This window comes from Myxocyprinus asiaticus, chromosome 8 (genome assembly GCF_019703515.2).
Source record: "Myxocyprinus asiaticus isolate MX2 ecotype Aquarium Trade chromosome 8, UBuf_Myxa_2, whole genome shotgun sequence".
NCBI classification, from domain to species: Eukaryota; Metazoa; Chordata; class Actinopteri; order Cypriniformes; family Catostomidae; genus Myxocyprinus; species Myxocyprinus asiaticus.
The window spans coordinates 51,921,353-51,949,066 of record NC_059351.1 but is presented as its reverse complement, the minus strand read 5'-3'; the positions used below and the strand labels follow the sequence as shown (position 1 = coordinate 51,949,066).

The following is a 27,714-nucleotide window of genomic DNA, read 5'->3' as shown; positions in this document are numbered from 1 at the left end:
ATGAATGTAAAAACCGAAGCAAACTGGAATGTTATCGGACCCTAAACAGAACGTATAATCTGGCAGAATATCTCCTCCCTGTAAGAGATCCAAAACAGAGACGGATCCTCACCAAATACAGACTCGGTGATCACAGTCTGGCCATAGAAAAAAGGCAGACACAGACAAACATGAACGAGTCTGTGCTCACTGTGACAGAGACACACTTTCTCCTTCACTGGGAGAACAGAGGTGAGAAGTACTTCCAGTTCAGCAGAAACAGATCAAATGCAGGTGTTACTGGGGGAGGACAATCATGCATCAGTTGCAGCTAAATCCATTTTTGAGCTGCACACCCTCAGAAACCAGTCACTGCCTTCATGTACTTCAGTCACAGTATTTTTTATTTTATGTTCATAATGTCTTGTTAAATGCTTATTTTATATTGTATAGTGTATATTGTTATTATAGTTTTTATTTTATTAATTACCTGGCACCTTATTTTAATTGTTATTTGTTACTGTTTTATTATAATTATTTGTCTTGTCATTATCTGTTTTGTGTATTAATGCTTTGGTAATATTATATGTAAACACAATCATGCCAATAAAGTACTTTAAATGATATCTATGTTATAAATGTCTGGCTCGTTTTATGCATGTGTTGTAAAAGTATTGTGTTGACTTTCAGAGTGCTTTTAGGGAGATTTCGAGGCGGAACGAAATCAGTCGTGTCGAGCACATGCAGGAGTTCCTTGTCGAACGTGTTTACTTCCGCTACAGACCGGAAACAGGGAGCTGTCTGGAGGTGACCGAATAGCAGAGCGTTGAAAGTTGTTTTCTGGGTTATAAACGGATTTCTTATGTGTAGCGGTTGAATTGTGCTGCAGTCTGTGGTGATTTGCCGTGTGCATAATGGGGGCTCATCTTGTGCGGAGTTATATCACGGAACCGGACACGACACCGGACCCGCAGAAAGCGTCTGAATATGACCCGCAGCTGGGCTTCGCGGAGCGGCAGGAGAGAGGTGATGTATCCCGCTCAACAGCACTTTTATCAGGGCATTTCAAACGGTACTTCCAGCAGTGCCCGATAGTTGATTATTGAAGTTTAGATTAAAGGAATATTCCGGGTTAAACTCAATCGACAGCATTTTTGTTGCATTTACGACTCGTTCCACCTTTTATTAACTCTTACGGTGTGTTCGGGTCATTTTGACCCGGATATTTATTTATTTATTTATTTATTTATTTATTTGTCCAAATGGAATAAAATTCATTGACTTTGTTCATATATGGCATCTGAAAACACACACAAATATTGGACCATTTTCTTAAAAAAAAAAAAAAAAAAAAAAAAAAAAGTGGTTTGATTTCACTTTGTTACACTTGTTGTGTTCCGGGTCAAAAATGGCCGGCTATTGGAAATGAATGGATATGACTACAAAATACAGAAATATTAAAAATCCTCTGACATGTACACACACACATACACATTTAATTCACACAAACACAATGTGTGTTGAGTGTGCTTTTGTGCATCGTATTTCCATGTACATTGTTTGAGGAATATTTCAAGATCTTATGTTGTGTTTGGGCTCATTTGAATCGGGATAGTCTACTGTAAGTTATAATATGTCATTGTCTATGTTATATGTATGTTTCAGGAAGTAATAAGTAAAAACGTTACAAAAAGACACTTCTGTTTATTGTATTTATGTGTGTCAGTGGGAATTTCATACATTACAGTAATACTCACTGCAGTTTGACCTCTGAGTGAAACAAATTTGCTCATTCTGCTAACTGAGACCTTTCCAATGAGATATAACACATGGCTATCTCATCTTTTTTATGGTTTTATCAACTCTGAATATAATTCTTGTGATAACAAATTTGCAAATGATGAGAGTGAAACAGTTCTTATTTGTCTGAAAATTAAAAAGCATTATTTAAGAATTGGCTATATGCAGTGTAAAGTCCAGGTTCTACACTTTAAAATGACACCTGTTTTGTTCAGATCAAGAAAGTGGTTATTAATGTATTATGTACTTATTATAAATGTTTTTGGTTTCTGCAGGTAGTGCCCCCCACTAGCCCGAAATGAGCTCAGTTCAATGAATCCTATCAGTAATATATATATATATATATATATATATATATATATATATATATATTTAAATATTTTCAAAAAAGGATTACTAAACCTGTCATTATTACTAAAAAAGAAGTCGATAAAAAGATTGAATGCAATATCTTGTGATAATATATGCAGTATGAGAGATTTATTAACAATCTTTAGTGGGCCGGTCATTTTTGACCGGGAACACAAAATGTGTCAGCACAAAACGAACGCAACACAAGGGATAAAAAAGTCGAGGTTATAGTGAGGCACTTACAATGGATGAGAATGGGCTATATTTTTTGAGTGTTTAAAGGCAGAACACTTGCCTTAATTTGCATTAATTATTCTAAATGCTGTGAAATTGTTTACATTGTCATTTTTGTGAAAGACTATTAAATTACTGAAATTACAGGGTTTACAGCGTTGCATCGTCATGGCAACAAAGTGGTAAAATCGGCTATAACTCAACACAGAAACCCAGATTTTTATTTTATTTATTTTTTTAGAGGAGGAACGACTCAAATTTTTGTTGTTGTTGTTGTTGTAATCAACATTATGTCACAAATGAGAGCACATAAGAGTGTGCTTAAAGGATTAGTTCACCCAAAAATGAAAATTCAGTCATTGTTTACTCACCCCTGTGTTGTTATAACCCTATTTGACTTTCTTTCTTTTTCTGAACACGACGGGAGAAATTGTGGAAAAATGTTGTGCTCAGTGATGTCATACAATGGCAGTTTATGGTGACCACCTCTTCAAGCTTCAAAAGAACACGAAAGTATAATTCAAAAGTCTAATAAATTATTCCATGAGACTCATGATTGTTATGAATGCATACGATAAGATTTGGTGAGAAACAAACTGAAATCGAACGTATTATTTAGTGAAACTCTTGGCCGACTGTTACTCTCCTGTGTGCATTCATGAGACTGCACGAGAGCTAGTTAAACTCGTTTTATCTAAAAGCAGGTCCGCCACAGCGATATTAACGACAGAACACAACACCGCTGTACGCTAAAAATCAGGAATATTCCTTTAACCTTGAGCTTCAGGTGAGGTCCAATAAGATTGAAATATGTCTTAAATATGGCACTAATCTGAATAAGGTTCATATATGTGTATGTAAGGTAAAACAATACCACTGTCAGATATTATGGTTCACATTCATGTAATCTGAACGAAGTCATTATATAACACGTGTTCATGTAGAGCTGGTTTCAAAAAGTATGAATTTAAGCAACGTTGTGTGCATGACCCAACAGCCTTGTTCAGCTGCTTTACTTTGTGTTATTTAGTAATGGTGGCCACGCAGGAGCAGATGAATATGGCGATGTTGCCGGTGGAGCAGCGAGATTACTGCGCACACCACCTGCTCAAACTGATGAAGTGCAAGAGGGACAATTTCCCCAATTTCCTGGCCTGCAAACACGAGAGACACGACTGGGACTACTGTCAGCATCAGGAGTAAGAAGTGCTCTTCTGTATCAGCTGAACTCCTGTGCCAACACACATATAGACTAGTGTCGTCACCATGCCAAAATGACTGTAGTCGGTACTGAGACCACTAAAATCTCACGATTCTCGAAGCCAATTTCGATACCACAGGAAAAATAGGTGATATTCTATTGAACAGGCCTTAATAATACAGTGCATCCGGAAAGTATTCACAGCACTTCACTTTTTCCACATTTTGTTATGTTACAGCCTTATTCCAAAATGGATTAAATTCATTATTTTCCTCAAAATTCTACAAACAATACCCCATAATGACAACGTGAAAGAAGTTTGTTTGAAATATTTGCAAATTTATTTAAAAAAAAAAACAAAAACAAAAAAAAATCACATGTACATAAGTATTCACAGCCTTTGCTCAATACTTTGTTGAAGCACCTTTGGCACCAATTACAGCCTCAAGTCTTTTTGAGTATGATGCTACAAGCTTGGCACACCTATTTTTGGGCAGTTTCTCCCATTTTTCTTTGCAGGACCTCTCAAGCTCCATCAGGTTGGATGGGGAGTGTCGGTGCACAGCCATTTTCAGATCTCTCCAGAGATGTTCAATCGGGTTCAAGTCTGGGCTCTGGCTGGGCCACTCAAGGACATTCACAGAGTTGTCCCGGAGCCACTCCTTTGTTATCTTGGCTGTGTGCTTAGGGTTGTTGTCCTGTTGGAAGATGAACCTTCGCCCCAGTCTGAGGTCCAGAGCGCTCTGGAGCAGGTTTTCATCAAGGATGTCTCTGTACATTGCTGCATTCATCTTTCCCACGATCCTGACTAGTCTCCCAGTTCCTGCCACTAAAAAACATCCCCACAGCATGATGCTGCCACCACCATGCTTCACTGTAGGGATGGTATTGGCCAGGTGATGAGCGGTGCCTGGTTTTCTCCAGACATGACGCTTGCCATTCAGGCCAAAGAGTTCAATCTTTGTTTCTCATGGTCTGAGAGTCCTTCAGATGCCTTTTGGCAAACTCCAGGCGGGTTGTCATGTGCCTTTTACTGAGGAGTGGCTTCCGTCTGGCCACTCTACCATACAGGCCTGATTGGTGGAGTGCTGCAGAGATGGTTGTTCTTCTGGATGGTTCTCCTCTCTCCACAGAGAAACTCTGGAGCTCTGTCTGAGTGTCCATCGGGTTCTTGGTCACCTCCCTGACTAAGGCCCTTCTCCCCCGATCGCTCAGTTTGGCCGGGCGGCCAGCTCTAGGAAGAGTCCTGGTGGTTCCAAACTTCTTCCGTTTACGGATGATGGAGGCCACTGTGCTCATTGGGACCTTCAATGCTGCAGAAATTTTTCTGTACCCTTCCCCAGATCTGTGCCTCGATACAATCCTGTCTCGGAGGTCTACAGACAATTCCTTGGACATCTTGGCTTGGTTTGTGCTCTGACATGCACTGTTAACTGTGGGACCTTATATAGACAGGTGTGTGCCTTTCAAAATCATGTCCAATCAACTGAATTTATCACAGGTGGACTCCAGTCAAGTTGTAGAAACATCTCAAGGATGATCAGTGGAAACAGGATGCACCTGAGCTCAATTTTGAGTGTCATGGCAAAGGCTGTGAATACTTATGTACATGTGATTTTTTTTTCATTTTTTATTTTTAATAAATTTGCAAAGATTTCAAACAAACTTCTTTCATGTTGTCATTATGGGGTATTGTTTGTAGAATTTTGAGGAAAATAATGAATTTAATCCATTTTGGAATAAGGCTGTAACATAACATAAAATGTGGAATAAGTGAAGCGCTGTGAATACTTTCTGGATGCACCGTATGTTAGATTTCAATGTAAATACTGTGATAAATTAAAACAATAGCATGTTTCCTATGAGTGTTTCTCAATCAAGTAAACATTGCTTCAAGATTTTGTTTTTTAATCCAAATTAATCCAAACTTCAATCAAATGAAAATGGAACAAAATACATTTTTATTACTTTAGTTAAGACCCTCACAATCTAAAACACAACATTGGTCTTATTTTATGTCAGATAAAGTGCTGCGCAACAGAGCATCACATTATAAATGAAAACATTGTTAAACACTTCTGCTCAGTGCAACAGCACTCTTGCTTATGAGGTATAGGTTCAATAAAATAAGAGTAATAATAAAATACATTTTACTAAACACTAGTGTGCATCAAGCTTTTATTTTGAATCAAACCTTTATTTTGAATTGAATTCGGTAGTTTCACTTTTCCGGATAAGACGTTGGTTAAATGACCCAGTGCGATTATTGATGCACTAAATGCTGTGATTATATAAAAATATAGTATGCTCTGTAACTTTAAATCACAGTTAACTGATTGTTACACCTCTTATTTTAACAGTTGTAGTTTTTGGATTGTTAAAATGTGTTTGATTCAGTCCTCGTGTCTTTTTCTCTGCAGTTATGTGATGAGGATGAAAGAGTATGAGAGAGAGAGGAGACTCAACCTGAGGAAGAAGAGGCTCGAAGCACAGGCGGCATAAATACCCCACCTTCCTCTTCCTTCATTTCTCAATCACTTCCTATGTTTGCTGTGTATATAAATAGCTCTAAACTATAAAGAGTATCTCATCTATGTCTGAATGGTTCATTTTCCTAAACACACACACACACACACACACACACACACACACACACAGAGATGAGTACATGCACATTCATGTAGTGTCTCAGATCAAAATTAAATGTTGCATGTACAAACTAATAGAATGAGAAGTAATGTTAATGACAATATTGCACACCCAAATTATTTAGTATATTCTGAATGAACAAAATATCAGCAAGAGTTTTTACACAGCTGCAGTTAGTGCCTAGTGAACTATAGCATCACTAAATGTAATCACATCCTGTATGTTGGAAACTTGTTTTTACAGTACTGAATATTGTTAGTGGTCTTTGACCTGTTACAACAGGTCTTGTTGTTAACTGAGCTTTTGATTGGTTACTGAACAGTTTCCCAAATGAGCATGAAGTAATCAATGCATATCTGAGACATGGACACAAATACAGAACGATTCCCAGTAGATGAGTGCAAACAAGCTGCAGCGGGACAAAGTCCTAAATACATGTTTAACCATTTTACCCCTAAAGCCTGTAGACTACATGGGTGAATCTAAAAAAAGAAAACTTTTTTGAGCCATTTTTATTTTTGACATTTTCATAAGCACTTCTCACTAAAATCTCATTACTGTAATTGCACAATAATGAACATCATCCTATCCAGACATTCTATATTACTAAAAAAAAGAAAAAAAAACTTAATGTAAAATAACATTTTATTTGGGGCTGAAATACGACTCCAAATATTTCTTGACTGTTATCATGAGATCCAACCCATAGAGGGCGATATCCAATAGTCATTAGCATGATGGCAACCATGAAGTCTTCGATAACCTGTAAAAGGGTTTCAAAAGAGAGCTACTTAGAATCAGTCCATTCCAGTCCAATCTTTGTTCGGAGACTGCAGAAAAGATGTTCGTAAAAGAGGGAGATGGAGTTTTGGGGAGGCAAGCAAACATGAAGTTGGATGTGGGTGGTGATACATTATAAAAGAGGGACGATAGAGAGAAAGGGGCAAAAGAAAGCGTTAAAAAATGAAGAATACTGCATGACTGTTCTACAGTATAAAGGGCAGAATTGGTGAACGGAGTTTGGGATAGTCTCGGAACTCCTTTAGGTAGCTGCGGTGTTTTCCTTTCGCCCACACGGTCATCTGGATGAAGCCCACCAGGGTGAAGAACGCCACGGGCAGACACTGGGTCATCAGAGTGAAGCCCAGCCATGAGCCCAACTGTGTTTAAACACAGACAGAACAATATTCAGTAATTCAGGAAGTTAGTTTTGGGTGAATTTCACAAAGAAATATACGGGTCATTTTTCACCCCATAATCAACAAAAAATAAATGAAATTTCACGTAAACGGCTCATTTTACTTTATGCAAAATATTGTTGTTGTTTTGTTTTTTTGTTTTTTTTATTTTTAGGTGAAATATGACCCAAACATTTCTTGACAGTTTTCATCTAATTAACCCTTATAGAGTTTTAAAGTGTGTAATTTCCCCCAACCGGAATTGCAAAAATGAACACTGTTTTCAAACAACATTTTCAAGTACTCCCCCCATCTGCCATTGATTTGGCAAACAGATAGCCCCGCCCCAAACTACATCAGTCAATGTTGCATCGGGCTGGATGGGCAGCTCAAAACAAATGGAGCAATTCACCATTTGTCATTCGACATATCGCCAGCGGAAGATTGTTAACAGTTTTTGAGGAAATGAACCAACATATTACTTTAAGTTGTGTCTGCGTATTAAGCTGGGATAGGAGAAATTGTTTAAACATTTATTAACATTTAACACTTATTTTATTTTTAATACCACTTCAGCTTTGAGGCTAAGTCTACTTCAGTTTCCTGTGTGCCGATATGTCTTGCCAGTGTTGGGTTTAATCTAATTCCAAAGTAATTAATTACTGTAATCTACTTTTTATTACAAAAAGTAGTGTAGCACATTTCAAATTCTTGTGATCAGATTAGTTACTGACTTTCGATTAAGTTTATTACTTTACCAGGGTTGCACATAATTCTAACATAATATTATATATGTTGAATACATTAATACATTAATTATGTTTATATGTACATCTGTTTGCATTTTGTGACACCTGAAGTGCAAGCGCCCCCTATCGAGTCAAAGAACATGGAGGAAATATCGACATTGGGTTGATCGGATAAACAAAAGCTTTTCAGAGAAAAGCGTTTAAAAAGTAACTTAAAAGTAGTTAGTAATGTGATTACTGTTTCGATGAAGTAATCAGTAAAAGTCGGTAATCTGATTATAATTTTAGAGTAGTAATTTGTCATCTGTAGTGAGTTACTTTTTCAAGTAAATTGCCCAACACTGCGTCTCACGCACAGTACGTGCCTCAAGTTTGTCATCAGCACAGTACGCACGGACTGTCCATGTTTGAGTGCATAGTTGGCACTCAACCTAATATTGGCTGTAGTAAAAGAATATCACAAATTCATAGTGTGCATGCGTAGAACACGTCCGTATGGGCTTGCGGTCAAAAGAGTAAACTTTGAAAGTCAAGCGCACATGCAAAAACGAAGAATACTCTAGCTTTTCTTATACACAAATTTGGCCCTCTAACAGAGTATACTGAAACGTGATAAACATTTACGTTTAACTTGGTCCAAAGAATAACAATGCATATCACTTTAACAAGATTCAGCATAAAACATCTGATTTAGGATCAGCTTTGCATTGCCTATCCACTGTTCAGCACTTTTTAGTTCTACATGACCCTGGTGCACAGTTTTGAATGACTGTTGCCCACAGAGATCTTCCTGACCTCATAAGTGTAGTTGGGGCATGAGACGAGCAGGAAGATCCAGGTAAAGGGGTTTTTAGTCGGGTACGGGATCTTCCTGGTTTTAGACCCTGCACAGGAGAGATAAAGTGAAACAGTATGCAATATGCAATGATAAACATTTAAAACAGTTGTATGGCTGATTTCTCTTTTGGTTTTAAAGTCTGTGTGCTCTGGTTGTGCATGGCATATTTTGGAAGTATGCATTCCATACATACAGAAAATACACATACTGTGCACCGTATACAGTTCATACTATATACAGTACAGTATGCAATGAGAAACTTTACCTGGTGGTCGGAGATTTCTCAGGGCAATATGAATTGAGAAGTTTCCAATCTGACAGAACTGTAGCCACAAAGAAAGCATTAGTCCTGAGCTCAGACCTGAGATTCAGCAGTTATATTAACACTGACCTTGAATAAGGTTTAAGCTTACCAGGAATACAATAAGGGAGAGTCTGATCTGCTGTTCTCCATAGACTGCAACACAAACACAACATGAATGGGAAACTCAACACACATTTCAATGAGACATTCACTTAAACTGCTGACCACATTAATAATATCATAACACCTCCATCAGAATCTAGTCTCAACAGCCTGTTCATCAGTGTTGGGCTACTTTTAATAGATTTGTACAGGGGGAAATGTGCTTGGGCGAGTGGTCAAAATTTGGGCTGCTTTGGAATGATTTTGGCAGGTTTTTAAAATGATAAAATTAAGAATTTCCATTGCCCATGCAACCAAAATAAAGATAACGTCTCCACACACAATCATTCAATCAAATAGCCAGAACACTGATTGACAAAATATGTGTTTAATCCTGTTCAGAGGAGCTACGAGTTGCCACACCCACCAGTGAGTTCTGAATGCGCACGATCTGCAGGTCTTGCTCGTTGATTTTTGTGATAGAAATTGGGCAATCTTAACAATGACAAAGTGGTAAAAATGTAAGAGAACATATTGAAAATGGGGGAATGACCCTTATATAAAGTGGTGGTTAATGTCAGGACTTATCTGTGGAGTTTTCTTGGAGATATTGCACCTTTGAGTTTCTCCCATGACCAGGCCACTGATGCCTGTTGGCTAGAAGTGTAATGCTGTTGAGAACACTGCGGGATATATCATGAATTTGGCACTCACGGTGATCAGAGTAGTATCATGAAGTAACGCAACCTTACGCTAATTAACTTTTGAGTTTTCTGCTCTTTCTTGACTCACGGGTGTGCGCACGGGAACACGGAATGATTGAAAAACAGCTGCGTTACGTCCACGATGACAGCTCTCTAGGAACTTTGACTGTTCTGTGAATTAGCGATTTCACCTTACTTAAATGACTACAAAGATTTGTATTGTATTGCATAACAGTGTAAAAAGGTAGGACAGATTATATATAACCTTTATATGACATGTTAATTAAAAAATAGGCCTATTGAATGGCAAAAACATAACTGCAATCATAGCACAATGGCACACTTTCATTATTTGGCTTCTTGAAATCCCAGGGCAGTGTGTGTTTATGTGTGAATAAAGAAAAATGGGTATATTGAAAGGTTTTTGGAAACTTTATTGTAGCGTGGAGGAGGGCGGGGCCGAGCCAGAATGATGCACGCCCGGACCCCAGTCAACCTGATGAGGCGAGTGAGGGATAAAGGCAACCGGAGATGGCAGTTCGAGAGAGAGAACTACAGGCAGCTGCCCTGTATGTGTTTATGTTTGTGTGTTTTTGTTTAAGTTTATCATTAAAGTTTATTTATATTATCAAGCCGGTTCTCGCCTCCTCCTTTCCCTTATAACTCCTTTACATTGGTGCCGAAACCCGGGAGGGAGGACGGATGCCATCGTAGAGTCCTCAACACTGCCGTCCACCCAGGGGAGCGCTGCTGCCATCCGCCAGGGGACAGAGTAGCCTGACCGCCCGGACACGGGGAACAGCCGCCGTCCACGAGGCGAGGAGGGACTGGACTACCTGATCGCCTGGAGCGATGGAGCCGCTGCCAGGTGCGGAGGAGTGCCCTGCCGGCTGGCAGAAAACGCGGAGGGGTTGAGGGAAGACCACCGTCCACGAGGGGAGGAGGAAGTCGACTCCCCGACTACCTGGAGCAGTAGGGCTGCTGCCAGGGTCGGAGGAGTGTCCCCACGGCCCGCCAGAATTGCGGAGGGGTGTTCTGTCCGCTGGGGGTCGGAGGTTTGACTCCGGTCCGCCCAGGGAGTAGCAGCTGTCATCCACCTGAGAGGGTGGAGGAGTGATGGAGGACCACGCGACAGCGCATCAGAGAACCGGTGAGTGAGTTTCTTTTTCTCTCTCTCCTCACTCTCTCTCTCGTTGTCGCTCTGTGTTGGCCTTTCCCTCGCCTGTTTTTTTGTTTTTGTTGTTTTTCCCCTCCTGTCTCCTCCCAGGTCGAAGAAGGCGGGGATGAACCACCGACTGTGGTTGGTTGCTTCACATGTCTGTCAGATGATCTCTTCCTTTGTAAATGGGCACTTCTTGTCCAGAATAAGCTGCAAATATGTGCAGAATATGCACTCACTTGGTGGTGTGTAGAGCGGGTGGTTGATGTAATAAGCCATCCAAGCAGCAAATCCCCAGTAGTATGTGCAGTTCTGCAACACACACACACACACACACACACACACACACACACACACACACCCTCTCATTAGTTACTGGCCACTATAGTAATTATAATGCAAAAATAACTCTAATGGACTCTGAAACACATAAGCTGAAACACATAAGCTATACTTACATATCTGTTTGAGAATATAAAAAAGCCTGAATAAATGTTGCGTGGTGTTTGGTCATTTATTTGTATTTTTATTATAATGCCATCCATGGGTGGTGAAAGTAAAATATAAACTATAATATCACGATAATAATAATAATAATAATGATGATTAATAATTGTATATTTCTTAGAAATAAATATTTAATTCTCTCATCTTAAAGGCACAGTTAACTTAGTGTATGTAAACTTCTGACCCACTGGAATTGTGATATAGTCAATTAAAAGTGAAACAATCTGTTGGAAAAATGACTCGTGTCATACACTAAGCAGATGTCCTAAATGACTTGCCAAAACTATAGTTTGCTAATATGAAATCTGTGGAATGGTTAAAAAATTAGTTTTAATGACTTCAACATAAGTGTATGTAAACCTATGACTTCAACTGTATATCCTTGGGATGGACAAGATTGGCAGGCTAACATGCACAAGCTCCTCCTGAACTTATGTTTTGAGAAAAACCTAAATGACTGATAAATGCAGCACATAAAACTAAAGGAGTAAACATGTATGTCATACGAGTCATTGCTCTTACTTTGAAGATGTTGCGGAGCGGCATTGTTCCGTGGGAGAAGCGATGGACGAACAGAGTTTCTAGAAGTCTCTTAACGTAGTGGAAGGAGTGACACATACATGCCAAACTACAACAAAAACAAATAGATATTAATGTCATACTTCTGACATCATTGCATGTACTACTGACAAGGCACGTGTCAAAGCAATCGCAATTCAGTATCAAAATAAAAGTGAAAATGAAGAACAATCCCAAATACAGCTACGTCGATCTAGATTGTGAATGGGAGAATTGTTTTAAAAATGAATTCAGCTTACACAAAATAAATAAATAAATAGCACACCAAAGGCTGAAATTATTCACAAAACCAAGATAAAAAAAGTTTGAATGTAGTCTGTATGTTAAAGAGACACTTTTTTCCCCTATAAATTCTGCTGCCTGGCCAGCAGGTGGCGAAATGCACGAAGAATGTGAATTGCCAAAAACAAAAGAAGAAGAATGTGGAAGTGAAAGTAAAAGTGGAGATAGTGAAAAAGGACTTAAATATTAATCTGTTTCTCACCCACACCTATCATATCACTTCAGAAGACATGGATTTAAACACTGAAGACATATGGATTACTTTAAAGCTGCTTTTATGTGATTTTTGGAGATTCAAACTTCTGAACAACATTCACTTGCATTATATGGATCAACAGAGCTGAGCTATTCTTTTCAATTTTGGGTGAACTATCCCTTTAAGCAGTTCGAGCTAGAAGAAAACTGTAAAGAATAAAAAGAGTGTTTTAAAAATATCAATACAGTGCTGCATTTTAATTTAAGACTCTGTGTTTGTTGCTGTAGGGTTAAGTAGAAACGTACTGTACGACCCAGTGTTTGCTGGTGGTGAAGTCATATTTAGGTGCATAAATAAAGGGAACTCTGAAGTAAAACATCAGATAAATCAGCAGAGGTCCGGCATACTCGGTCAGAAACACCTGAAACAGAAAGAGCAACAATATATTAGCTTTTTATAAGCCGCTTTTAAACACCCATGTGTTCAGATCCTCTGCTGTAGGAAGCACGCTCACATTTTTCCATGGAGGTTATGTATATATAAATATCTCGGTCTCTCTTAGAGATAATGTGTCAGACACTAAATGGACCAGAGTTAAGAGACACAAATTAACACGCAGCAAAGCAAACAGGGACACAAGCACTTACAAATGCACATATAAACACTATATTAAAATAGGATTAGATAAAGGTCAGCTGTTTTTTTCACAGCGATGTCTAACATAGAATTATTTGCAGAATCTTGAACCTACTGTGCAGTTATTTTGCAATTTTTCAATGTACTTTTCATGTAAAGATACAACTTTAGTGACCATCGGGCACAAATCTTTATACTGAAAACTCTCATAGAAACCTGTGCGATGATTGACATAATAAGAGGTTTTGCCCACTTGTTCAGATGCACTTGACTGAATTTATGTTTGGAACGTACAGACCTTTTGATCTAAAGCCTTATGCTTTAATGATTGCAATTCCATTTGTAGACAAATATAAAGTGTGTGCATGTATGAATTTCATCACAAAACTAAAATTGTGGCAGACGAGTAAAGCATTGATAAGACAATACAAAAAGTGGCTTTTAATTTAATGTTTATTTCCATATCATTGAACATAAGCCGGTATCAAGTTAAACGTAGTTTGAAATTGGGCTCCATCCGGCTGTATTTAAATGCAAGAATGCATTCTCATCTTGTGCTGTCACTAGTGTCAGGCAAGCATAAGTGTGGTTTATTCTCTTTAAAGCTGTGCGTTGCCTACACAGCTGGAGTTTTGCTTGCTGCCCCCTGCTGAAAACAGGTGGTCCTTCAAGAATTAATTGTTCTGATGGTAGGAATATTCCATATTACGGTCTGGCGACATGATTAATTGCATTCATTTTTATATAATTGAGTTGACATGATCAATTGACAGCTCTAATAATATCAAATTAACTGATGTGTTCAAATGTTTGACTGGCTCAATATGTCCATGAAGCATTCATATGGGTGCATGGGATGTGTGTGTGGTCTCTTACCGTGACCCAGCTGATCTGGGCTCCCAGGTCTCTGAAGTAGAAGGTTGCTGTTGTTCCCACAGGCAGGTGCTGCAGAACGTCTTCATCCTTCAATGATTTCCCCTCTGCAGCACAAGCCCACAACCATCAGCAAATGTCAACTAATTTAAGCTTCCATTTGAACAAAAGTATGCCCTAGCAATCACCCAAAAAATGCCCTAGCTGACACCCAGTGTATACTAGGGCTGTGTATCACCAACAATGTCAAGATACGATACATATCACAATACCAAGGTCACAATACGATACGTATCGCGATACGGGTCAATTTTGAATTAAATTTCACTGCTGAGTCGGTTGTTTTGATTCGAGTCCCGTGACTTAACTGAGCATGCAAAGGTGCTATAATAGAAACCGTAGGGGTTTTCTCCTCGGACATTACATGAGTTGCAACTTTAAGTGGCTTCAGGGCATTTATTACATCTTCAGCACAGGTTATGTCTGCTTCTGTCAACGTCTACAGATCTTTGGCATTTTTCCGCACCTCAGTTGAGAGTAAAGCAGCGCAAATTGCGGGCTGTTGTTCTATAAATCACTCCAACATGTCATGGGCGCTGTTCCACCTCGTGCAGACATCGGTCATCAACTTATGCTCAGGAAGTCCAAGTAACTTTTGCTTCTCATTCAGGATATGACAGCCAATTGTGCTTTTCCTAAAAAATGCTGTGATGCTCCGAACTCATCCGAGAATACGGGAAACTGTCGGTAGCTTCAGAGCCCGTTGAGCAGCCAAGTTCAAACAATGTGCAAAGCACCTCATGTGAACTAATTTGGCCATCTTTGCAGTTACTGACATGCTAGATGCATTATCAGTCACCAGTACAGGATCTTTGTCTTCTATTCCCCATTCATGCATCACACAATTTAGCAAATCTGCCATGTTCGCTCTGGTGTGATTGTCAAACATTGCTCTAGTCTGTAGAACATTTGAAACAAGTTCCAATTCTGGACATATGTAGTGGCTGGTTACCATATGATTGAGTTGCTCTTGACGTCCACACATCGCAGGAAATGGAAACTCTGTTCGCTGAAGAGAGTGACAGCAGGACGTCTCGCTTAACTTGATCATACAACCAGGGAATTGCCGTTTCTGTTAAGAACTGACATGTGGGTATTATGTAACGTGGCTCACACTCTTGAAGCAACTGTCTGAAGCTCGTATTCTCGACAACGCCGTATGGCCGTAAATCCTGACCTATGAAGCGCATTAATGCATTTGTTATCTTTTGAGCGTGCTGAGACATGGGTGGGAGTTTCGAGATGAAAGAATCAGGCAGCGTTGGTTGCTTCTAAGATGAAAAGTGTGTGCTGCTACCTGTTGCAGCCAGGGTTGGTTGGTCTGGATGGTGTCTTAACATATGCAGATGGAGGTTCGTTGTGTTACCGCAGTACTTAACTTTTGTTTTGCAATACTTCCATATTGCGTGAGTCATGTCTAACGCGTTACTCTCCGGTTTAGTTAAAAAGCCAAAATTCTCCAATATTTTTTATTTTAGTTTTGCAGGCGTGGCAAAATCCTCATATCCATTTTTGAAATGAGTGCGCTGCTACTGCTCATGTTGCTAAAATGGCAGCCAATTGGCATCGCGCGAGATAATTGGCTACCTTCAAAAGTGCGGCAGAATCGATACGGAAGCAGCTGTATCAATGCACACATCGTCAGAAGTTTGTGACGATGTATCATTGTATCAATATTCTGAGCACAGCCCTAGTGTATACTAGCAAGTGCATAGCAATGCACTAAAAACTAGGAATGTAGCGATACAAAATGTGTACACCAATACCGATATCCGATTATTAACAACATCTGCCGAAACCGATAGTTTGGTGTTTCAGTTTTTTAAATATCACCTTGTTTCAAATCACTGATAATTAATTACACAACTTTGAAAGACATTTTAATAACAACTTTATTCTCTATGTGTCCAAGTCTTCCATGTTTCAGAGTAACTGTTCTAAACAGTTACAAACCAAAAGCACATTATTAACTCACATTTACTAAATTCTATATTTCCTAAATTCTTTTTGTGGCTCACATTAAATTGACATTAAGTGAATTGTAACTGATGAAGCTGAATGAGCCTCTGCTTTAGCTTTAACCAACTGGTCATATTTCTGGCTGTAAAGCTTTAAGGTGAATAATCAAATTAGTTGTGTTAAAAGTTTTAGCATTAGTTTGTGAAATTCTAACAGTGCAAAGCTTCCAAATTGCAACTTTGCTCTCACTGTCATAACTCCAAGTAATTCCACCCAAGAGACATTCACAGCACGAGTTGTTACCTGTAGGCTAATTGTCGAACGCATTTTTACGACCACTTTTAACGGCCCTGATCATCAGCTGTTTTGAAACAATTGGCCGATGTCCGACACATCGTTGCATCTCTACTAAATGGATACCTCCAAGTGTTACTCTTAGATTGCGATTTGAACTATAGTAGTCGGCGAAGACGCTTACACCACAGAGAACTTATAGAGTCTAAACAACAGTCTGCAAGAACGTCGACAGCACTAATCTCTTTTCATGTTAACAATAAATGTGCCAAGATATGCCGCAGTCCCTGAACATGACTCAGATCTAAGGTCCAATCAAAACATTCCTTAGAACATCGCCTAAAGAGCTTTCATAATGAGAACTCAGTACGTACTGGGATCCAAACGAATGGACTGTCTGGCCGGATACCACTCTGGGTCTGAAACACACACACACACACACACACACAAACACAAACACACACACACACACAACAGATTGTTGAAATAAAGACAACTATTACAGAACAGTAAAAACTTTAATCACAACTACTGTATATCTATATCACTAAACCTGGAAGCCCTTTTTCAATTTATTAAGTTATTATCTGTCAAAACAATTAATGATTCTCACTAAAAGAATAAAGAATTGTGATAAATTTAATTCTTAAGTTTTTTTTTTATAATACAGTGTCATAAGCCGTGTAATGTGAATAATACTGATTTATACTCACGGCTCTTGTGGAACATGGATTTGATTTCCCCGATAGTGGCATTAGGCTCAACCTGCCAATCAAACAAACAAATATAAGCATTCTCAGATTGTGTGTGTGTGAATGTGTGTCTGAAATGAGGGGTAAATTTAGCCACTCTGGCTACGGTCCCCAGGCAATGTGGCTTTAGAACAGCTGCCATTCTGAGAGAAACAAAACAGCAAACAAACACAAACACAAACACAGCCAACTGACCAGATGTCCTGAAAGACCGAACAGTCTCGCTTGAGGTTTAACACACGTCTGGGAGATTTTAGATTTTAAATTTAGATTTTAATTTAGCATGGATCTAAACACAGCACATACATGCTTCTATATGATGTAAGATACTAAAACCAGACGTGTGCGTGTGTGTGTGTGTGTGTGTGTGTGCATGTGTCGCATGTTCTTTCAGTACAGATTTCTTTCAGTTCAGAGTTAATCAATAAACCAAAATCAATATTTTGACCACAAAAATTATACACTGAAAAATGTGTATACACACACACACATATATATATATATATATATACATACATACATACTGTATAATAGAGTATATACACAGTTTATATATATGAAAATATGCATAATTTCATTAGATAAGAAAATATTAATGCAAGTGTCATTTATTAAAGGACAACACACTTTTTAATCAAAACATTTAACCAAAAGTTAGTTAGGTTCAAAATGATAAATCAAAACGTACAGTATTTGCTCCTGGGTTATTCCATGTCAGATCAACCAAATTTTAGAAACTTCCGCAACTGAAATTTGTGACTTTGTTTCTACTTTTTCCAAAGAAAGAGAAAGCAGAATTTGGTTTCTGACCATTTGAAATGTCAAATTTAACAATTTACACATGGAGCCAGACTAAGATCCCCATATCTCTGGGATTCAACCATTTAGGGCCTTAAACATGGAAACGCCAAAAGCAAAGTTTGTTCTGCACCAGAATCTACAAGGATATTAAGATATCTTTAATACTTCTGGAGTTATAGGCACTCCAGCTTTGGAAAAACAACACAAAAAAGAGTTTTTTTTCCAACTTTTGGACTCACGCCATTAACATATCATGCAACAATGGGTGCTGAAGTCAACTGATTTAAGTAATAGACCTACCTACCTCGGTGTAAAAATAAAATAATGACAATTACACTTTTCTAAGGTTATTTTGTACTTTTAGTTTTGCTCCAAAATCAAAGGCAAAAATTTTCATAAAACATTTTGGCCTATATGTCTTTCACAAGTAAAAAAACAAAATAACAAAAACTAAATTTCTGGGACCTCTGTTTGAGTAGAAATGGAACGGGCCCCACTTGGTTGATAATTTATTATCTAATGCAATGGAATTCAGACATTCTAAATGAATTAACTGTCCAAAATATTTTTGGGATCACGTCAATTCTTCAGTGATTTAGATCTGCTCATTATGAACCACTCCCTTTACAGATGACATCATCAAAGACTATCATGTCACCACGCCAGTGGGCAGTGAAATCAATGGGAAGTGCCACAGTTAATCCGAGGACATACAAGAGCAATCCTCGATAATCCTGCAGAGTGGCTCCTGACACTCTAGAGCCCTCATGACAGGCACGTCTTTACTGAGACGACTACAGCAAAACCTTTAGCAACTATATAGTCAGACACACACATCCATGCAAGAGTACACCACAACCCTGAGTCCTGTGTGTGAGACTAGGGCATTTTCTATAGATAGCACCACTGTACAGCTGAGAATATAACATTTTACAAGGAAAATGCTAGAGTATTCATTTGAATATAAATACAATTAATAGTGAATAAACAAAGAATGAGCAAACTAAAGTTCACAGTTACAAGGTAGTATCTATAAAACGGTAGCTGACAAATAACTTGAATATTTTTTTTTTTTCCAGAATCAAGAGTATAGGTTAAAATGTATATAAACGCATAAAGGAAAGTGTACATTTCTAGATACCGTGATGGGTGACCATTTCTTTTATTTAAAAATAAATACATTTTTAAGTACATGAAAAAAGTGCTTTGGTCATAATGACCATTTTATGAGTAATAAAGTCATAATTATGAGATAAAAAGTCAGTTATGAGATTGTAAATCATATGAGAAGGTAGATTAATATTATGAGATGGTAAATCATAATGAGATAGTAAGTAATAATTATGAGATATAGAAGTCAATTACGAGACAATAATTCATTATTATGAGACAGTAAGTCATAATTATGAGGTTGTTAGTCATATTTACGAGATAAAGTCAATTATGAGATAGTAAGTCATAATTATGGGATTTGCAAATCAAAATTATGAGATGATAAATCATGATTGAGAAAAAAAGTTACAATTTTGAGATAGTAACTCGTGATTGAGAGTCAAAATTATGGGATAGTAAGTGAAAAGTATTAGATAAGTCATTTATGAGATAGATTAGTGTCTCATAATTGTGACTTACTATCTCAACTCTGACTTTTCATGTCATAATTACAGTTGAAGTCAGAAGTTTACATACACCATAGCCAAATACATTTAAACTCAGTTTTTCACAATTCCTGACATTTAATCATGGAAAACATTCCCTGTCTTAGGTCAGTTAGGATCACTACTTTATTTAAGAATGTGAAATGTCAGAATAATAGTAGAGAGAATGATTTATTTCAGCTTTTATTTCTTTCATCACATTCCCAGTGGGTCAGAAGTTTACATACACTTTGTTAGTATTTGGTAGCATTGCCTTTAAATTGTTTAACTTGGGTCAAATGTTTTGGGTATCCTTCCACAAGCTTCTCACAATAAGTTGCTGGAATTTTGGCCCATTCCTCCAGACAGAACTGGTGTAACTGAGTCAGGTTTGTAGGCCTCCTCGGATTGAGGTCAGGGATTTGTGATAGCCACTCCAATACCTTGACTTTGTTGTCCTGAAGCCATTTTGCCACAACTTTGGAGGTATGCTTGGGGTCTTTGTCCATTTGGAAGACCCATTTGCGACCAAGCTTTAACTTCCTGGCTGATGTCTTGAGATGTTGCTACAATATATCCACATAATTGTCCTTCCTCATGATGTCATCTATTTTGTGAAGTGCACCAGTCCCTCCTGCAGCAAATCACCCCCACAACATGATGCTGCCACCCCCATGCTTCACGGTTGGGATGGTGTTCTTCAACTTGCAAGCCTCACCCTTTTTCCTCCAAACATAATGATGGTCATTATGGCTAAACAGTTCAATTTTTGTTTCATCAGACCAGAGGACATTTCTCCAAAAAGTAAGATCTTTGTCCCCATGTGCACTTGCAAACTGTAGTCTGGCTGTTTTATGGCAGTTTTGGAGCAGTGGCTTCTTCCTTGCTGAGCAGCCTTTCAGGTTATGTCGATACAGGACTCGTTTTACTGTGGATATAGATACTTGTCTACCTGTTTCCTCCAGCATCTTCACAAGGTCCTTTGTTGTTGTTCCGGGATTGATTTACACTTTTCGCACCAAACTACATTCATCTCTACGAGACAGAATGCGTCTCATTCCTGAGTGGTCCCATGGTGTTTATACTTGCATACTATTGTTTGTACAGAATTCAGGCATTTGGAAATTACTCCCAAGGATGAACCAGACTTTTTTTTCTGAGGTCTTGGCTGATTTCTTTAGATTTTTCCATGATGTCAAGCAAAGAGGCACTGAGTTTGAAGGTATGCCTTAAAATACACCCACAGGTACACCTCCAGTTCATTACACCTCCTATCAGAAGCTAATTGGCTAATTGTCTAAAGGCTTGACATCATTTTCTGGAATTTTCCAAGCTGCTTAAAGGCACAGTTAACTTAGTGTATGTAAACTTCTGACCCACTGGAATTGTGATATAGTCAATTAAAAGTGAAGCAATCTGTTGGAATAATTACTAGTGTCATGCACAAAGTAGATGTCCTAAACGACTCGCCAAAACTATAGTTTGCTAATATGAAATATGTGGAGTGGTTAAAAAAATGAGTTTTAATGACTTCAGCCTAAGTGTATGTAAACTTCTGACTTCAACTGTATAATTTAGTATCTCATAACTATGCCATTTATTTTTTTCAAAAAGAAAAAATATTCCATGTTGTATCTTAAATAACATCAGGTAATAAAACTGCATGCATAAAATTTTATGCATGCAGTTTTAGACAAAGAATAGCATACTTGCCTTGAAGACTAGGCAAATGAAGGTTTGTTTTTTACCTTGTCAAGGAAGCAGAGCTTGTCCTTCGTCTTGGCGTCCAGAATCTCCACCTCGAAAAAGACGACAGCTTTCTTAGTTTTTTTAGCAGGTTTACGCTTGGCAGGGGTTGGTGGTGTGGGCACTGCCACCACTGCTCCGTTCTGAGACTTTCTGGGCAGCGTGGCCTCTAAAGCCAAGGTATCCATTTTAGAATTTTATTCTCCACTTTTTCGATTGCTTTCTCTCTTTATAGTCCCTCTCTTGCCCCCTTCAAAACCACAGCACTAAAATGAGTGCGGGACAGTACCTTTACTGCCAGCTGTGGAAATAAATCTCTCTGTCTGTGCCAACACCCCTCTATCTCCCTCTCTCTCTTTAACTTAACCCTCCCCTTTCTCTGTCTATGTTCTCTCCCTCCTGTTTAGGGCTACATTTTAACACTAGCCCTGTCACCCCCCAAAAAACCAACATACAAACAATTAATCAACTTGCATCTTTTTCTTTCACTCAAACACATTAAATAAGCCAACTCTTGTTCTTTCTCTCTCACATTAAAAAGTAATGCAGATACAGAAAACTTCTCAAGTACACCCCTCCCCAGTCATCCCAAACCGAGCTAATTATAACTCGGGGGGAGAGAGAGAGAATAACTTGGAAAGGCATGAGCAGATGACACTGAAGGAAACCCATTGACATACAGAAACAAAACTACCAAGAGAACCAACATCCAACATTATTTGGAAATGCAATGTTTTAAGGTTGGCGAAATACAGAAATACCCACAGGAGACAGGACTGCTGTGTTCAGTCCTTGATTTTGCACCGTTTTAAGATTGGGTGAGTTGCTTCGATGTGTTAACAATCTAAGGGGCCGTTCACACTTTATCTGTGCAGTTTAGAATTTTTTCAACGCTCATTTCTTTTTATTTAATACAAAAAATTCCACCAAATTGAAACAGTAATCAAAAATAATACCAAAAAATTTAATTTAACATTTAATTTAGTTAAAAATTACACAGTTTAATTTGAAGGAATTTTGTTATGAAATTTAAATGCATAATTAATAAAAACAGGCTAAAATATTTTTTTTGAGTGCATGTAAACAAGAGCTTAGATGGACATCTTTCACCGTTGTGCTGCGTCTCGCTGTTTTCAGCATCTTGCACAGGAGTGCAGTTTTTTACTTTTTCGAACACGTCTCAAGACACCCGTGTTCTGTTCTATTCATTGCACCGCTTTGTTTTTTAGTGTAAGAACGTGTTTGGTGTGAACGGCCCCTAGCGCAACAGTGCCTTTTAGATCATGGGATATAATTGGGGCTAAAGGTACCCCTTAAGGAAAATGAGTGCATCAAGATTGAAAAAAAAAAACAACAACAATAAAAAAAACATTTATTTTTATTGAATATTGATGGAGCAACGGAATTTGTGTGAAAAGAAATAACAATGCAAGGTAGTCTTGATTAAAATTAAAATGTAAAAGTGTGAAAAGGGGGCCTTTTACTTTCACTTGGGGTAAACGTATTTTGTAAACTTATGCAAATATATTTCGAGACAGCAAGATGCTTTTTATGTAACAAATTAAGATAATTCTTATCTAAAATTACCACTTCAGAAAAGGGTTAACCATTTTCTGTTAATTTCATTCACATTTGGCATTTCATAACATCGCAACTATTTTATAAATACATGAATCTCTATTGTGATTGGATCAGTCAATGTGAGCCCACTTGGAACAATTTTCAGAACAAATCTATTTTTTTATGACGGGCCTTTAGCCCCTGCAACAATGGGCTTTTAACCCCAAATACTATCCTTTCAATTATTGGACAGCTATTGAAAAACGTTTGATTTAATCACCTTGAACAAAACAGAAATTGACAAGTAAGTATTTTGTCTCAAAATAAATGCAGTAATTTCAGGGATTATCTTTAGCTACTAAGGCTGGGCGACATGTCTTAAAAAATTATATCACGATATTTTTCAGCCTGTTGACGATATTCGATATATATCTCGATAATTATGTATTTGCTCTAAAATGGCTCAAAAGTGTTTTTATTTTTATCAGAGGAACCATCATTTCATCAAGTAGATTAAATATTTAAAAGACATTAAATAAAAATCGAATAATTCGTTTTTCACTAAATAAACACAAGGGAGAATGAAATTCAATCATTTTCATTAATATGCACTTTTATATTTATATTTCATACACAATGATACATAGTAGCTTAATAAAAAGCATTATTTACCTTCATATGTTTTACTAATACATTTTTGTGAATGAACAAGGTGTGCAAAGCTACTTCACTGGAGACAAAAATGGGCTTTTCCCAATCAGTGTGCGTTTTCAAACCACTGAGATTTCCTGCTTTCGAAACGTCCATCCCAGTTTGAAAATGCCCATTACTGTTCTGCAGAGACCTATCCTTCCTTCACTGACTTATTTTTGAAACCCCAGTTGAACATTGCATACTACTGAATTATTACAGTGGGACACGTCAGGTTGATTATTATAATGCTGAATTATCATTATTATTCTGATTATTAGATTTGCGTTATACAAAAGTAATATATTTCTGTCCTGTTTACTTCATCTTCGCCTGGGGCTTTTATTTTGACACTGAAAGTGCTGCAGCACTTACTTCAACTTCACAAGAAGCTTTTATTTCGACACAGAAAAGGCAATGTGTATTTGACAGTTTACAATGTTTCGCATTACAGGAAACACCGTAATCATCTCCTTTTCTGTTATTCTGTGTTTGTAAATGTGTATAATAACTTGTACTGTTACTAATGTTTGGAATTGCACGAGTGCTTGAACCATCATTACTTTGATTTCACAATGCACGTGAACTGATCTGAGAGCGTCGCCGTGCGTGTGCACAGATCAGCGCATCACCGGTTTGTTCTGAATCACACACAGACCATATTTATCTGTCTATAAATCACAGTCTTTTGTGGATTAATAAACACATATGACCAACTCACCATTTTGATGTTATTCTGATTAATTGTGCAGCCCTGAAGGATCGTGAAATTAGTCTACTGATGCGCTCTTTATGAAACTTAATGACCAAATGAAAGCAACTAAAAATCATTGCGATATTCACGATATTGCTCAATTTAACATCGTCAGCAAAATTATCTTGATTATATCGTTAATATTCGATATATCGCCCAGAGCGACATAAATTTGCAACATTTTAACAGTTATTAAATGTCAGATTAAATCACCTCAAAAATCAACATTTTTGGCATTGTGCACGATGACCTCATGGATGAGGAAATTTGTGCAGTGCATTGTGCACTTAAATATATATATATATATATATATATATTAGGCAATTTTTAAGATTTACACATTTCAGTTTCATATCAAACTTCTTAAAAAAATTATAAAACTTAAAATATTGATTTTATTTTATTAAAGTGTATGCAATTCCATTTAATTGATTTTTTCAATGAAACTGAAATGCTTCGAACTAATTTTATTTTATTTACTTTTTTTAGTGTGAAAATCAGGTGTTTAGGAAAGTGCTGTGAGAGCTTTTGATGCTATCTTGTGTTTCTGGAGAAATATAATCAAAAGTGCCCTTTACCCCGTTGAAATCCTATATGTCATGATGTTAATTTCCTTACTTGTGGCCCTCTGTTTATTCTTTCTTCATGCATATTTATTTATTTTTGAAAGCTCTTGTCTCCCCCTTGTGGACATCATATAGAACATCACTTATGTCAGTTTTATCAATGGGACAATGACTGATCGTGTGCTGCACATGCTGCCCTACAATATTCATTATCATGAACAAATGTCCTAATAACAGATGCATTGATAACATTTGATTCATGCACAGAAAACCATCGACTTCCGGGTGTTTATGGAGTGCAGAGCTGTGATAGAAACTGATCCCCAGTGAACACACTGACTCACTGAATGCAAATGAGATGTGTTGCACGGTAATAGTGGTTCAAGTGCACACAAAGTTGCAATTTAAAATTAAATCTAGTTTTTTTTTAAAGGCCATTTGAACTTTACCCTCATTCTGTCGAGGACAGATTTAAGAGCAAGTTATGTTGTTACTGTGTTGTACTTTCTGTAACGTGTCCAGTTATAATGTCTGACAGAATGCGATGTACACTTGTTTGACTTATAAGACATAATTATGCATGCAGAGCAATTATCTGTGACTAGGCCGATGTGACAGGAGCGTCACCATAGTAATGCAATCCATGTATTTTTCACATAGTCTGCTCATTCTGTCCTTAAAGGCATCCGCATAGCATATGTCCAAACCTATAATATTTATAGGAACTCTAAAAATAAGTAATAATGTCTTACCTCGTAATGCTTCATATTTACAGTTTAAATTCCTGATCCTACAAGATGAGAGACAAGCACGAAGTCCAATCAAAGAGAACGGAAGACGCCGCGCATCCAATGGGAACAGAGTGGGGAGCCTCGCGCTCGGTCTTGTCATTGGTGAACTGTATTAGACACGCCCTTTTTGGTTCCAGCAACCAATCGGAGTCTGACTACTAGAATAATGAGTAAACATAATGAGCGAGCGCTACCTAGTGGTGAAGTCGGGCGGAGTTAAGCTTATCATTAATTATTTATTATTGATTTATAATTCTATATTTTAATTAATAACCATGCTGATGAACAAATAAATTTTATATATATATATATAAAATTGAAATATCTCATTTTATAAAATCTCCTAAACTCATATATAATGGCATGAATTACAAATTCTAAATGATTATGACCTTGTTTTATTTGATTATTTTTTGTATTATTTTATATAGCATAACATGCTATATACATGCTTTATTTTTTAATGTATTACATATTATATATTTATATTATTATAATATTTGTTTTATATCTGTGTTATAGCTTATTTGTCTTTTTTACTCTTTTTTCCTGTTGTTCTCTAATGCAGTGCTAACTGTTCTCTGTTTATGTAAAGTGCGAATAATAATAATAAAAAGTTGTTTTTTTTTTTTTTTTAAATCAGGTGAAACACACCTGAAAAACAGTCATAGGTTAGAAAAAAAGGTTTCCGTCACTTCATTTCCAGCAGCTATTTTTCAACAGCGAAATAAGGTATTCAAATTAAAGCATAAAGATTCATAGGAAGTCTGAGAGCAATACTGACAATGCCTCTATTTAGCTTTTTTCGTATGTAGTACACATTTTTTATGCATTACAAATTATAGTATATTATCAGCAAAACAATTTGAGTGAAAAGTTGAAGTGGAAGAATTAACTTTTGTTAGTATTTGTTTTATCCACCTATGATTTAATGACACCTTGCCCATACAGAAATCTGATTTAGGGTAATATATGAAAAACACATCTTATATATATATATATATATATATATATATATATATATATATATATATATATATATATATATATATATATATATATGTTCATGCACTTTACCAAAATTAAATAAAAAAATGAATATATATATATATTATATGAATTTATTAAACTTTACACAATTCAATTCACTTTGATGGAATGATGGAATTGTTATGAAATTGAAATGGGTAAATCCTTAATGTGTGTGTGTGTGTGTGTTTGTTTGTTTTTTTAGTTTATGTGGCTTTTATAAAAAGAAGTTGCATACCTGCACATATGCTATTTATTCTGCTACTTGATCAGAAATTTCATTGCAATAGGCTATATGTAAAAAAACATATATATAATACATGTTCATTTATGGTTTTCACAGATATAAAAAAGTCACATACTTATGCAACACATATTTCAAAATACCTCAAAAATGGTGTTCTGGGGGGCCTGGGTAGCTCAGTGAGTACTAACGCTGACTATCACCCCTGGAGTCGTATGTTTGAATCCAGGGCATGATGAGTGACTCCAGCCAGGTCTTCTAAGCAACCAAATTGGCCCGGTTGCTAGGGAGGGTAGAGTCACATGGGGTAAGCTCTTAGTGGTTCTCGCTCTCAATGGGGCACGTGGTAAGTTGTGTGTGGATTGCGGTGAGTAGCATGAGCCTCCACATGCTGTGAGTCTCCACGGTGTCATGCACAACGAGCCACGTGATAAAATGCGCAGATTGACTGTCTCAGAAGCGGAGACAACTGAGACTTGTCCTCTGCCACCCGGATTGAGGTGAGTAACC

The 27,714-nt window shown here is 37.3% G+C and overlaps 2 protein-coding genes across 3 annotated transcripts; one reads left to right on the top strand and one right to left on the bottom strand.

Annotated features, from left to right (window-relative positions):
* The first annotated feature begins 744 nt into the window (after positions 1-744).
* Positions 745-6,159, top strand: LOC127444734 (NADH dehydrogenase [ubiquinone] 1 beta subcomplex subunit 7-like). The gene is made up of 3 exons (XM_051704301.1): positions 745-1,005; positions 3,395-3,563; positions 5,986-6,159. The coding sequence occupies exons 1-3, from the start codon at positions 894-896 to the stop codon at positions 6,065-6,067; spliced, it is 363 nt and encodes a 120-aa protein (XP_051560261.1). The 5' UTR covers positions 745-893; the 3' UTR covers positions 6,068-6,159.
* A 148-nt stretch (positions 6,160-6,307) lies between these two features.
* LOC127444720 (very-long-chain enoyl-CoA reductase) lies at positions 6,308-25,967 on the bottom strand. 2 transcript variants are annotated; one of them, XM_051704273.1, is made up of 12 exons: positions 25,893-25,967; positions 21,573-21,623; positions 17,348-17,399; positions 17,009-17,053; positions 14,325-14,428; positions 13,118-13,233; positions 12,278-12,383; positions 11,488-11,560; positions 9,393-9,436; positions 9,245-9,302; positions 8,937-9,025; positions 6,308-7,374 (listed from the first exon to the last, which is right to left on the bottom strand). In XM_051704273.1, the coding sequence occupies exons 1-12, from the start codon at positions 25,905-25,907 to the stop codon at positions 7,201-7,203; spliced, it is 927 nt and encodes a 308-aa protein (XP_051560233.1). In that variant the 5' UTR covers positions 25,908-25,967; the 3' UTR covers positions 6,308-7,200. The 2 variants fall into 2 exon arrangements, with proteins under 2 accessions (XP_051560233.1, XP_051560232.1); XM_051704272.1 differs by lacking the exon at positions 25,893-25,967 and having other exon boundaries at positions 21,573-21,970.
* Positions 25,968-27,714: the final 1,747 nt, after the last annotated feature.

Coding starts and splice junctions, on each gene's coding strand:
- LOC127444720 (XM_051704272.1), bottom strand. CDS start 21,758: ATGGATACCTTGGCTTTAGAGGCCACGCTGCCCAGAAAGTCTCAGAAC. Junction 9,437..11,487: donor CCCGCTCTACACACCACCAA/GTGAGTGCATAT, acceptor TTTGTGTTGCAG/TCTATGGAGAACAGCAGATC. Junction 9,303..9,392: donor TCTCCCTTATTGTATTCCTG/GTAAGCTTAAAC, acceptor TTGTGGCTACAG/TTCTGTCAGATTGGAAACTT.
- LOC127444734 (XM_051704301.1), top strand. CDS start 894: ATGGGGGCTCATCTTGTGCGGAGTTATATCACGGAACCGGACACGACA. Junction 1,006..3,394: donor CGCGGAGCGGCAGGAGAGAG/GTGATGTATCCC, acceptor TGTGTTATTTAG/TAATGGTGGCCACGCAGGAG. Junction 3,564..5,985: donor GACTACTGTCAGCATCAGGA/GTAAGAAGTGCT, acceptor TTTTCTCTGCAG/TTATGTGATGAGGATGAAAG.